Below are 12,316 nucleotides of genomic sequence, written 5' to 3'. Positions count from 1 at the left end.
TAGATATAGCACATTATATGCCTTTCAAAGGTGGATCTTATATTGATTTACCCCTGTATTATAAAAAGAAAAAAGCCATAATTAATGTAAAAAATAAAGGTGATGACTGATTCAGAATGATGATAAGATCTGCATTGTTCCCTGTAGATGCTAAAATTGCAAATAGACCTTCGAGCTATCCCCAAATAACGGACTCAACCCTAATGGTATAGACGTACCTACACCAATCTCACAAATTGATAAGGTGGAAAAGCAAAATAATTTAGCTATAAATGTTTTCGAACATTCCCATAAAGCAATTGTTGTACACAGGATAAGCTCCGCCACGGAACATGTTCCCAGAAAAAGATGGTAAATATCATTATATGTAGATAAAGAGTTTAAGAAGGCTATTATGTGATCAAACAAAACATGCGGGGAGAAATATTTCTGTGAAAGATGCCTGCATTGGTACAGCAGACAAGATCTTTAAGAAGCGCATAAAGAAGACTGTAGAGGTGTTGGACAGAATGCTATCAGGATCGATATGCCTAAAGAGGGAAAAAATATACTAAAGCGGGAAAGTTCCTAGAATACCTACAAAACGAAGAGAGAATGATCAGGAAAAATTTATCGCGTAAGAAACCTATGTGTATGACGAGGGATGATTGGAGGGTCCATAAGAAGTCAACGAGTTATCATGTTTGTAATAAACCCCTGAATGGTGATTCCCATAAGAGATCATTGTCACGTCATGGGTAATCATCGGGGATCCGCTCATAACGAGTGTAACTTGAAACTAAAAATGAATGCTCAAACAATACCCATCCCTGTTGTGTTTCACAACCTTAGAGGAGACGATTCACATCTCATTATGCAAGCTATCTCAAAGACCGACGGCGGTTTAACGTGCATTCCTAATAATATGGAAAAATACACACCATTCTCGTTGACTAAAACTATACATTTTACGTACAAGGATGGGAAAGCTAGAACAAAGCAAAGTAATGGGCTTAAATTCATAGACTCCATACAGTTTCTGTTATCTTCCCTGGACAATTTATCTAATGCGAACAATCCCGATGACTTTGCAATTACAAAACAATATACCGATCGGATAACTCGTCATTTGTTGTTGAGAAAGGTGTATATCCTTACGAATATATGGATGGTTGGTCAAGATTCAATGAAACTAAATTACCACCCCTTGAATCATTCTATAATAACTTAACAGAATCTAAAATAACCGAGGCCGATTATGAACGCTCTGACGGCTCTGACGGTGTGGGATAAATTAGGTTGTAAGAATTTAGATGATTATCACGATCTGTACTTAAAAACCGATATACTGTTACTCGCCAATATATTCGAGATATTTTGAAAGACATGCTTAAAACAATACGGCTTGGATCAGGCATGGTACTATTCCAGTCCCGGACTATCGTGGCATGCATTGTTGAAGAAGACTGGTGTAGAATTAAAATTATTCATCGATTACGATATGCTCTTGTATATTGAGAAAGGATTAAGAGGTGGTATATCGATGGCGGCGAAAAGGTATTCTAAGGCTAATAGTAAATTTGTGGAAGGATATGATCCGAGTAAACCCGATACGCACATATTATATCTCGATGCCAACAATTTGTACGGATGGGCTATGAGTCAACCTTTACCCACGTGTGGTTTTGAGAGCATCAATGTGAATGATATCGATGTGAATGATATTCACAAGGTTGATGCGAATAAAGGATACATACTACAGGGTTTCCCCTGACGCAGAATTCTTGCATATATGACTCTCAATTAAGGAAAAATACGTCCAGAAATAAATGACTGCGTCATGACTGACGCAATTTCAAAATATCTATGTTGTTGTTTACCAGCTTTGGAATGAAAATATTACAACTACTCACCTGAACTTAATTTATAAACATTTTCTGAAGACAATATATGCAAACATCTTAAAATTTGCGTCTAGTTTTTAATTAATCGTCGTTTTTAGAAGTAACATAACTTCGCATAACACCACTGCCACGGACTAATTTGAATAGCCTGTCACATGACCAGACTTTTCTCTCGTTTTAAAACAAACGCTAAAATCAGAACAGCCAGGGGCTTTACATATTGTTTTGCATGATTTATATAGATATGCTACTAAAACTGTGCGACTGTGAGGTACAGGACAAAATATATTTATTCATCAAAGTGAAACAGAAGAAAATATTATCAATGTTGCGGAGAATAATGTGATTTGGCGCGGTCACAGTATGTGGTTAAGCGGAACCTATGGAAAGGGGTAAACAGAAGTTGAAAGTATCGGAGGGACACATGTTTTTGACGAAATTTAGGTAAACATTATTAAATGAAATTTTAAATAATATTAATAAAATAGATGACAAACATAAGGTCAGATATACAGAGAACACATTTTTATTACCAGATAGTGTAACAACAGGATTAACTTGCGTAATTCAATTTGGATTTGTTATGCTATTTCCGATGACGGATCATGACAGCCTGAAATGAGACTGAAGAAAAGTCTGTGCGTATTATACACGAGGGATATTTTTATCAGGATTTAACTGCCTATAATTAGGGGTGTGTATTATACACGAGTGTGTATTATACACAAATAAATATGGTATTTACGAAATGTAAAGCTTTGGGCGTGTTTGTTGTTGCTAATAAACTGTATTCAACCAGAAAATATTAAGAGTGTTCACAATTCTTCAGTTCAACTTCACTGTTGATAGATAATACAAGATAACTAGATAAAACATGTAAATGAGTTAGTGGTATTAAATTATAATCTGATATGAAATGTATTTTAATATCCATCCATGATTAAAAATTATGTCTCACAGTTGAGACTGATGTTATTTATTTATCCTGTATTTGTGTCACTGTAAATTGTTTCATGAGCTGTGAAGTAATTAAAGATTGTGAAAAAATATAACCAACAAACTTTGTTTTTCATTCATATATCCTTTATTTCTCTGTAGTACAATCAGCTGAGAACATTAATTAGCACTTGTTAACTTAAACTAAAGACATATAATATTTAAAAGATACTTAGCTTTAAGTGTAACATTAAAGTGAACACTTTAAATTTCATTAATCATACAATAAAACATTTGACTCTCAAAATATATTTTTGACTCCCAAAAATTCATAGGCGGAGTCAAGGTGACTCTCAGATATTGAAGTCTAGGGGGAACCCTGATACTAGAAGTTGACTTGGAATATCCAACAGAGTTATATATAGACCATAACAGTTATCTTCTAGCTCCCGAAAGATTAATGGTTAATAAAGATTGGATGTCGGAATATCAACACTCCTTGATGGCTAATACTAGGTTCGCTAACATAGAAAAACTCGTACCAAATTTGATGGATAAGACAAAATATATAGTTCACTATAGAAATCTCCAGTTACATCTAGCTCATGAATAACACAGTATTAGTCAGATCTAATGAGGAAGAAAGACTTAGGAAACTTATAGCCAGTCCGTCTTTTAACAGAAGCAAGATATTTTATAACAACTTAGCCGTGCTACCTATGCAGAAGAGTAATATAAAATTCAACAGACCGGTGTACGTTGGTATGAGTATTCTTGATTTGTTAAAACACTTAATGTATGACTTTTATTACAACTAACTTAAGAAGCAGTACGGCGATAGGTGTGAGGTGTTATATACCGACACAGATTCTTTGTTGATGGAAATACAAACAGAGGATGTGTATAAAGATATGGCAGAAAAAATAGATATGTACGACACAAGCGATTACCCAAAAGATAATCCACAGCACAGCGTAGTAAATAAAAAGGTGTTAGGTAAGATGAAGGATGAATGTGCTGGGACCCCTATTGCAGAGTATGTTGGATTAAGACCTATAAAGAAGGCTGATAATGGGGAGATAAGAAAAGCTAAGGGTGTTAAGAAGTAAGTGGTAAAAAAGCAAATCAAACACGAACAGTATAAAGAAGCATTATTCAATGGTAGAACATTCAAACACGAGATGAACTCTTTAAGAAGTTACAATCATAGGATATATGGATTAAGAATGAACAAGACATCATTATCCCCCTTAGATACAAAGAGATGGATTGATAAGGATGGTGTAACTACCTATGCTTATGGTTATGGTGGTAATACTGTATCGGTGGGAACTATGAACAACTCTTCTCGTACAAATGCCCTGCCCGGTCCATCTTTAACATAATAAAGAATAGGCTCTCCTTCTTTCATAACCAACCTACTAATGTTTTATGTCTTGAGGGACCAAATCGGATCGGTTGCGCGACATAAGCCTCCTTCGAGTTCACCGGGCTGGTATAAATATCTAACGCTTACTCTATTCAGACGTTTTTGTTCTTTGCCTCTTCTCGGTGCTGAAGATTCGGAAGTCACAGATTTCATTTTAATCGCATAAGATGGTTTCTTCCCGATTAATCTCGTTACTTCATTATTCAGCGCTGATACAACAGCTGATAATCGTGTCATCCATTCGGTTGATCTTAATCGTTCCGATTTCATTTCAATCCCATACTGATAGCCAAACAAACGTTCCGCTAATGTCCGGTTAAGTCTTTCAATGATTGCTTGACTACGGTGGGCCTCTTTTTCACCACGCCTGATTTCGACATCGTGCTTTGTTAACAGTTTAGTTACCGATCCTATAAACTCGCGACCGGGATCTACTTGAAATAGCTTAGGCCATTTTAGTGGTTCGTGTTTATATATGCGGCTCAGTTCATTAGCTACTCCTGTTGAATTCTTCGGGGTTAATGGTTGAGCCTCTTTGTATTGACTAGCCACATCCACTACGGTTAATGCGTATTTATACATTTTGCGTCGTACCTTATCATGGGGAAGAAACAAGAGGTCAGTCTGATGAACTTCATTCGTTGTAAAAATATCAAACTTATTCCTCGGGATATAATGCGGTGCCGGTGAGTATATTTGCCACATCGCTTGTTTCTTTAACCAATCCTTGGCCACATCTTTAGATACCTAAGCCGCGGTGGCTAATTTTTGTATTGCTTCTATACCTTTCCAATATCCTCGTGGGCTATAGTAAATTTTATCCATTATTAATTAATATTGATGTTTCTTTTAATACGAGTCATGACGATCGTTGAATCACATCAGCGTTTTGACATAAAAAAAGTCCCTCTGTGGTAGCAGTATAGGTATATAAATCTGGCTCCAGTGGGGTTGCGATAGAATCACCATTACCTATATCACTACACATCCTTCTCATTCATGTGCATAATCAGTGTTCAAAACACCCATCCGACAGTCCGAAACAATCTATTTTGCTGACCGACAGTCAGTATTGAAAGTTGCATGCCTGATAAGTTACCTAAGCATTCTAGTTTTAATGCAATATAAGAGGTAAATCAACTGTTTTGTTTTGTTTGTTTGTTGTTTAATGCCACACTCAGCAATATTCCAGCCATATGACAGCGGTCTATAAATAATTGAGTCTGGACCAGACAATCCAGTAAGTGACATCATGAGCATATATCCACGCAATTGGGATCAATGACATGCATCAACCAAGTCAGCGAGCCTGACCACCCGATCCCATTAGTCACCTTTTATCAACTGTTAACGTTAAACACATTATTGATGTATTTAATTTCAATAAGTTAAAGTTACTAAGTTTACAATCCACCAGTTTATTGTTACTTGCTGAGAATTAACATTAAACAGTACCATTTTTTTTTACCATTTTCTTTCCTTTTTTGGTTAGTCTAGAAAATTCTGGACTGGCAACATTTTATCTGGTCTGGTAACTTTGCAAAGTTTCCAGTCCAGTTGTCTAACTGAAATTTTAGGGAATTTTATACACTGGCATCATGATGACAATGTCTGAATTGAAAAATAATATATGCATAATAGTTCCTTTGTTATAATCTGTTATGTCCCATAAACTAACTTGAAACAGAAACATAAATAATATTGAAAATAAAAGTGTTTTCATAATCTAGCGCTTGCTATAAAATGTGTCGCTTCAAGGCTATATTTAGTAAACAAATCTTGAAAACTCTCAACATCACTGGGTTTATTCATGACAATGCATGTAGAGGTGATATATCACTGAGAAAAGCTTATGCACACTCAATGACCCCAGCAACATTGTTGCTTGGCTAATGTCACATGCCATTGTTTCGCCAGTGTGTTTGCAACAAAATGTCACAAATTACATCATAGGGTATTGTGGCCTGCGTGTAAACTTTGTGGTTCTGAATTCTGAAGGTAGGCCCAACGTTGTCCGATGGCTTGTATCCGCGAAACTGTGCAGAAAGCGATGAGCGAAATATTCATGGAAAACCTCTTACGACAAGCATAGTCGCCTTTTACGGCAAGCATGGGATGCTGAAGAGCTTTTCTAACCTGGGTACCGTTTCACAAAGCAGTCGTAAATTTACACGCTCGTAGATTTTACGCCATATTTGCGCAATGTTTACGACATAGTCTAAGACTGTTTCACAAAGCTACACAAAAACTGGCGTAACCTCGGCCAACTTACACGCACGTAAAAAATACGATTGGAGCTCTTTCCCTTTGTGAGGTAGGAAAATCCGCACTAGAGTTGTCTACCGTGGCAGGTGCTCTGAGCAGATGACGAAGCGCATTAAAATGGAGGAAATTAGCGACAAGAAATCGAGGAAGAGAAACTTTTCGGCCACAGAAGTAGAAATTCTTACAGAAGAAGTTGGCAGCAATTCAGATGTGTTGTTTTCATCTTTTTCTTCTTGCATCACAAACAATCGGAAGAAGAAGATATGGGAGGATATTCTGACAAAGTGAGTGCATTTCACGGCATTGAACCCACATCTGTCATATGAAGGATGTGTTTTATTTGGAAGTGATATACCTATTCCATTTAGAGTTATCGCGCTTGTTGTTATGCGGAAGTAAACAAATAGCGATAAAAGGTGACTGTAAATCTGCTTGAACTTGCAAGAGGCCTATATTTCTTTGATAGTGCAAAATTTGAAAAGGTGGGAATTACTGTTATTGCTAGGGATACAGATCTGAAATATTGTGCATAAGTGCATATACATGTATGCACACATATAAGAGGTCGCGGAAGTATAACTATTTTCACATTATAAAACAAATTGCATATAGACTAAACGTAAATTTCCTAAATGTCCGGCTCAGTGATTAGGAACAAAAAACTCCAGAATCACTTATTTATAAACATCTTCATATTTAATGGTAGACAACAACAAGGCAATTGTCAAACATGGGTGACATCGAGCAAAACATATTTTATAATTTTGAAATATTTTTTGTTTACAGGATCAACGCCAATAACACGGAGGTAATATATATATAAGGACTGTGCCTCAGCTGAAAAAGAAATGGCAGGACCTCAGGGCTGCAGCCAAGAAGAAGGAGGTGACAAGGAGGGAGGAGAGTGTGAGAACTGGTGGAGGTTGCCCTCCTACACAAGTCACTACTGTTGAACAGAAGGTATGAAACACAACAGGAAGAATATGTCAGATCATATGTAATAGTCTAATTGCCTAAATGCATGACATCTGGATTATGCATGAACATATGGATTGGGCCAGAAATTGTGATATGATACCTAGACAAACAAATGTTACCTCTCTTAGTTATTTGTGTTATATATAATGATATATGACTTGTAAAAAGCTTAAATTGACTTTATTTCTACTGGCATAGAAGAAATATTTATGCAAAATACTGATACCATTTAGTTATTTACTTGTTTCATATTTCATGAAGTAACTGTGTTCTTCATTTCTTTAATTATAGATTGTGAGTTTGATTCCTCCTTGCCAGATTGAAGGACTTGCTGGAGGATTTGATTCGGGAGGTAAATATTTACATGCCATTCCTCTTAACAGTGCTGATTTAAGGATAGTGACTGTGGTTCACAAACCATATAAATGTTTTTTTTCATTATCTTCATGGCATAGTCAACTCATTGATATGCTCCCAGATAAGCAAATTTACATAAGTCATCATTCATGTGTTGAACCATTTATATTTCAAGTTGATGGGTCTTTTCTGGACTATGCTTTGGAGGCTGATCCTGATATGAGCACAGCAGCAATGGCTACATCTTCATTAACCGGTGACTTTAATGGTAGGCATTAATTAAAAATAATACACAAATATAAATTTTTGGAATGTTTGTGACCTTATGTATTAAATAATTTGAGATAAAGCATTATAATAACTCTTGCAAACATAAAAAAACAACATTATTAGACCAGTTGATGTTTTAGTTATTTGGTCCTATCAAAACAGATACTCAACTCAGATATTCATAGTAACATTGATTTCCTGAAAGATATATATAGATCAAACAAATTTAAAACAAAACTCTTTTGTTTGATGATATGCTAAATACTGACATGGACAGGTCATAAAACTTGTGTACATGTGACAGCTTCAAATTGCTTTATTTTTTTTGGTGGGAGATACAAATGTTATCCACACAAATTGAGTTACTTTTGATGATGAACTGCTTTATTTGTCTTTCTTTCATAGACACAGTCACTTGCAACACAACAGAATCAATGTGTATCACTCCAGCAGGGACAGGAACTGCAATTATGATGGAAGGTATTGATCTTCTACCAATAAATTACATCATATTATAATATAATACATATATAGTTATTAATAACTTGGCATCAACACAGTCATTGTAATCCGGTATCAGAGACATTTGTCAGTTTTGAACAATGTACTGCACAAAATATATTATAAATGTGCTCAAACGTTTTATTTTCAGACATCACAGCAAGAAAGGCACAAGGTGAACCAGGTAAAGATTTATGCAACATTTAGTCACACATTTTTATCAGTTATCAATATGTGAACAGAACAAAGTTAAAATTACCACTTATTAAATTATAAGTGCAATCAGCGAAGTGTCAGAAGCTCGAATCTGGTAACATTGTCTTCAGTATAGAAAGATCAGGTAATACTTATCCATATAACAATACATGTCTGATAATGATGCTCTGGGTCAAGTTGGGGCTTGTATATTCAAAGGTGTTAGGCACTTGGCACTGTTAGTCACATTGAAATTGATTAATGATTTTCTTTATAATGAATGAAGGAATTTATCCAGGATTCCAAATTAAGTGCCCTTGGCTGTCAAATTGAATGCAATATTAATGTAAAAACAGACATTAAAATATCTTCCTCTTCATCGGTCCTGTTATCAGGGTTAAGTCAAGTTATGTGTTTTTTAACATGCTTGGAGGATTTGTTTTATTTAAATAAAATATTGTAATTTTACATTTGCTGCATAATTGTGGCTGAATATCAAGCTGTGATGAGTTTTACATAAACCCCTAAAATATACAAGACTGCAATATTGATTTAGACAATTTTTTTATTACAGGACCAGATCCAGTTGCTGAAGCTATACAGCAATTAATAGCTGTACAGAGCCAGATTCTCTTGGCAGAGAACAGAAGAGTAGAGATTGAGGAGGAGAAGTTAAAGCTTCTCAGGGAATTTGTACATGTTTCTCCACTTAATGGACAAAATGTATCCCCCATAATAAAATTCTTTTGATCATGACAAAAGCTGGGTAATTTTTTTGTGTGTATAATATGAAATTATATTAAGTCATGACTGTCTAGTAATACAGAGTAGAAAGTCACTTACATCTCATATTTTATATTCTTGTGCTTATTATAAATGATGAAAACAATAGCATAAGGCTGTAATTTAAGTGAATTTATGCAAAATTAATTGATTTCTTGCTGACAGTCCATCACAACCAGAGCTTGTTGTTGCGAAATCAGCTGCACATCGCAACTCTGTAGCAGTTCCCTCTCCTCTGAGTAGCTCAATGTCCTGGGGAAGTGGCAGTCTTTCATTGATACACATGTTATGCAACAAGAAGCAAGCCCGGACAACACACCAACTCCTTTCTGGGGTGAATTGTAAGACACCAGTTGTCTTGTGAAGGCATCTGGAAATGTGATGAAACACATTTTCTGTATTATAAGTTATTTTCCCAACTTCTTCACAGACGCCTGTTAGACAGGCTATGAGTTTGTTCAAAATTAAGTTGATAATGTTTTTTAACAATTCTTTTGAAATACTACAACAACTTAAAAAAGCTCAATTTGAGATAAGAAGTAACTCCATTTTATTGTTTTTTCAAGTTTTCAACAATGATACCATGAATAGATACTATTACATGTTTTCTTCATGTAACTGTACCTTCAATATTTAACTATTTCACTTACAATAATTTCTTGGTTACATTACCAACTTACTGTTGCCACTTTAAACCGTACCTAAATCTTGACTTGCACAAGCCAAATGCTCTCTCTATTGTGTTCCGTGTCTTGATATGGCATCTATTGTATTTCTCCTGTCCTTCCCAGCTGGGATTAAGCACCGGGGTCAGCAGCCATGGTCTGCAGGCATATCTGTAACATAAGTAATAAGGATAACACTATATCCAGACAGGTCATCAAACATTATCAATATTTTACTAAGTGCAGTTTTGTCAGATTTGTTTATCACACATTGTAAGATTCAACTGAATTTACCATATATCAGTGAAGTTCAGGTATATATGTTGTAGCTTTATTTACCCAGAGTCTCCAAGTAGCCATCCATCAATATTCTTCTTTTCAAAGTACTGACCAAGGGCAGAGTTATTCCATATATAACTGTCATGGACAGAGCCAGGCCACTTGAAGACACAGTTTGTAAATCTGAGAGAAAAATATAACAATTAATATCCATATAAATCCAACAGAAATCCAGTATTTAAAATGCACATGCATAATTTTACAAAGCTCATTTACGTATTTAGTTATTTAATGTATATATATAGAGATCTACATCTGCCTACAAATAAACACTATTAATTCACATTTTAATTATGGAACAGTTATACTACATGGAAACAATGGAAATTTGAAAACATTATCACAATGGATTCATTTTTACTGGTATGCATCATGACTTATCTCGCCCAAAACGTTACCTAGGAGGCGCAGCATGCGTCAATGTCAAGGACGTCTATTTCATGTTGTAATGTTTACATTTTGTCGTGCCTTGTTCAAGAGGAATAAGAATAATTGATTCATGATAACAGACATATCTACCGTGTGTGTATGTATCTCACCTCATGTTGGCATCACATACTGCCTGTATGTTCAGTGCATGGTAACCCTTCCGACAAACGTAGGCTACTTCGTCACGTTTCGGCGCCATTATGGGTATGAGTGTGCAGTCAATTGCACCGAGTACTTTAGGGAATCCAGCTATGTCGAAGAATGATTCTTTGGTACTCTTCTGAGTGGAAGGCATTGTGGGAAATACAAAATCACCCATGGTTGCACATAATGCGTCTGTTGTTGCGTGGATTGCTCTGCAGACGGAGGATTTACTCACACCGTGGATATCGGCAATCTCACTGTAAAACCCACCCTTGGAAAAGTATCTCAGAGCAATTAAAACATTAAGGTAAGGTGGTATTGCATGGGAACGCTGGGTTTGATGTTCAAGTCTGTCACTCACTTTACCAATGATAGGAAATATCATGTGTCGTGATAGGCGGTACCTCTCGATGATGTCATGATCATCCAAATCGTCGAGGGGGTTCGACCTGTCGCGGAAAACACGTTCTCGCTTACATACTTTTTTGGCAATCTCGTCCGTGTTTGGATTGATCGCCATCTTTATCGCTTGCGTAAATATTTACACCACCCCAAGACCACACGTAGAGTTTACGCCAATTTTACACAGACGTAATATTACACTTAGCTCTGTGAAACGCCCCTAGTTCAGTATTTCCGAGTTACGCCAGTTTTACACGCACGTAAGACTTACGACTGCTTTGTGAAACGGTACCCTGGCTCTTCACGGATCTAGTACGATGGATAAGTGCATGTCCTGTCTCTGCTAAAGAGGAATTATAGTGGCGAGTTCAATAGCACATTATAGTATGTGCTGATGTGAGGTACCCGATGTGTGTACGAATTGTGTACAAATTGGCGAACAGTTCATTTGTAATTAGGCTTACTTTGAATTACTTTTCCCATGCATCATGGTAAACAAAACCAACCTTGACAGGTAAGCAATCGCCGGTCGAATTTATTTACGTTGGGGTGTTGTTGAAAGTGGCGCTGGTTGATACCCAAAGGAATATTCGACTCGGTTATCCAATTTTTTGTTAACAGCCTTCTTGCAGTTATATACATTGAAGGGAGTTTGATACTCATCCTTGTTACTTTGGCCGGAAACGGATGTCTAAATCGGTAAACGCGAGGTTTCGTGAGTTGACCCGGAAGTACTTACC

General features: G+C 36.1%; 2 protein-coding genes and 1 pseudogene across 2 annotated transcripts in view; 1 reads left to right on the top strand and 2 right to left on the bottom strand.

Annotated features, from left to right (window-relative positions):
- Window positions 1-12,288, bottom strand: part of LOC139475945 (small ribosomal subunit protein uS15m-like) — a 142,532-nt gene extending 130,244 nt beyond the window's left edge. Inside the window, exon 1 of the mRNA XM_071259158.1 lies at window positions 12,083-12,288. Coding sequence (XP_071115259.1) covers window positions 12,083-12,239 — 157 coding nt within the window. The 5' untranslated portion in view covers window positions 12,240-12,288. The remainder of the gene's footprint in view (window positions 1-12,082) is intronic.
- Window positions 7,362-9,564, top strand: LOC139475947 (uncharacterized; annotated as a pseudogene).
- Window positions 8,920-12,075, bottom strand: LOC139475943 (putative nuclease HARBI1). Its single transcript, XM_071259157.1, has 4 exons — window positions 11,141-12,075; window positions 10,602-10,724; window positions 10,299-10,433; window positions 8,920-9,967 (listed from the first exon to the last, which is right to left on the bottom strand). Exons 1-4 carry the CDS (start codon window positions 11,692-11,694, stop codon window positions 9,721-9,723), a joined length of 1,059 nt encoding a protein of 352 aa, XP_071115258.1. The 5' UTR covers window positions 11,695-12,075; the 3' UTR covers window positions 8,920-9,720.
- Window positions 12,289-12,316: the final 28 nt, after the last annotated feature.

This window comes from Haliotis cracherodii, unplaced genomic scaffold, assembly GCF_022045235.1.
Source record: "Haliotis cracherodii isolate W230 unplaced genomic scaffold, xgHalCrac1.p SCAF_3, whole genome shotgun sequence".
NCBI classification, from domain to species: Eukaryota; Metazoa; Mollusca; class Gastropoda; order Lepetellida; family Haliotidae; genus Haliotis; species Haliotis cracherodii.
This window is presented reverse-complemented; position numbering and strand designations above follow the sequence as displayed.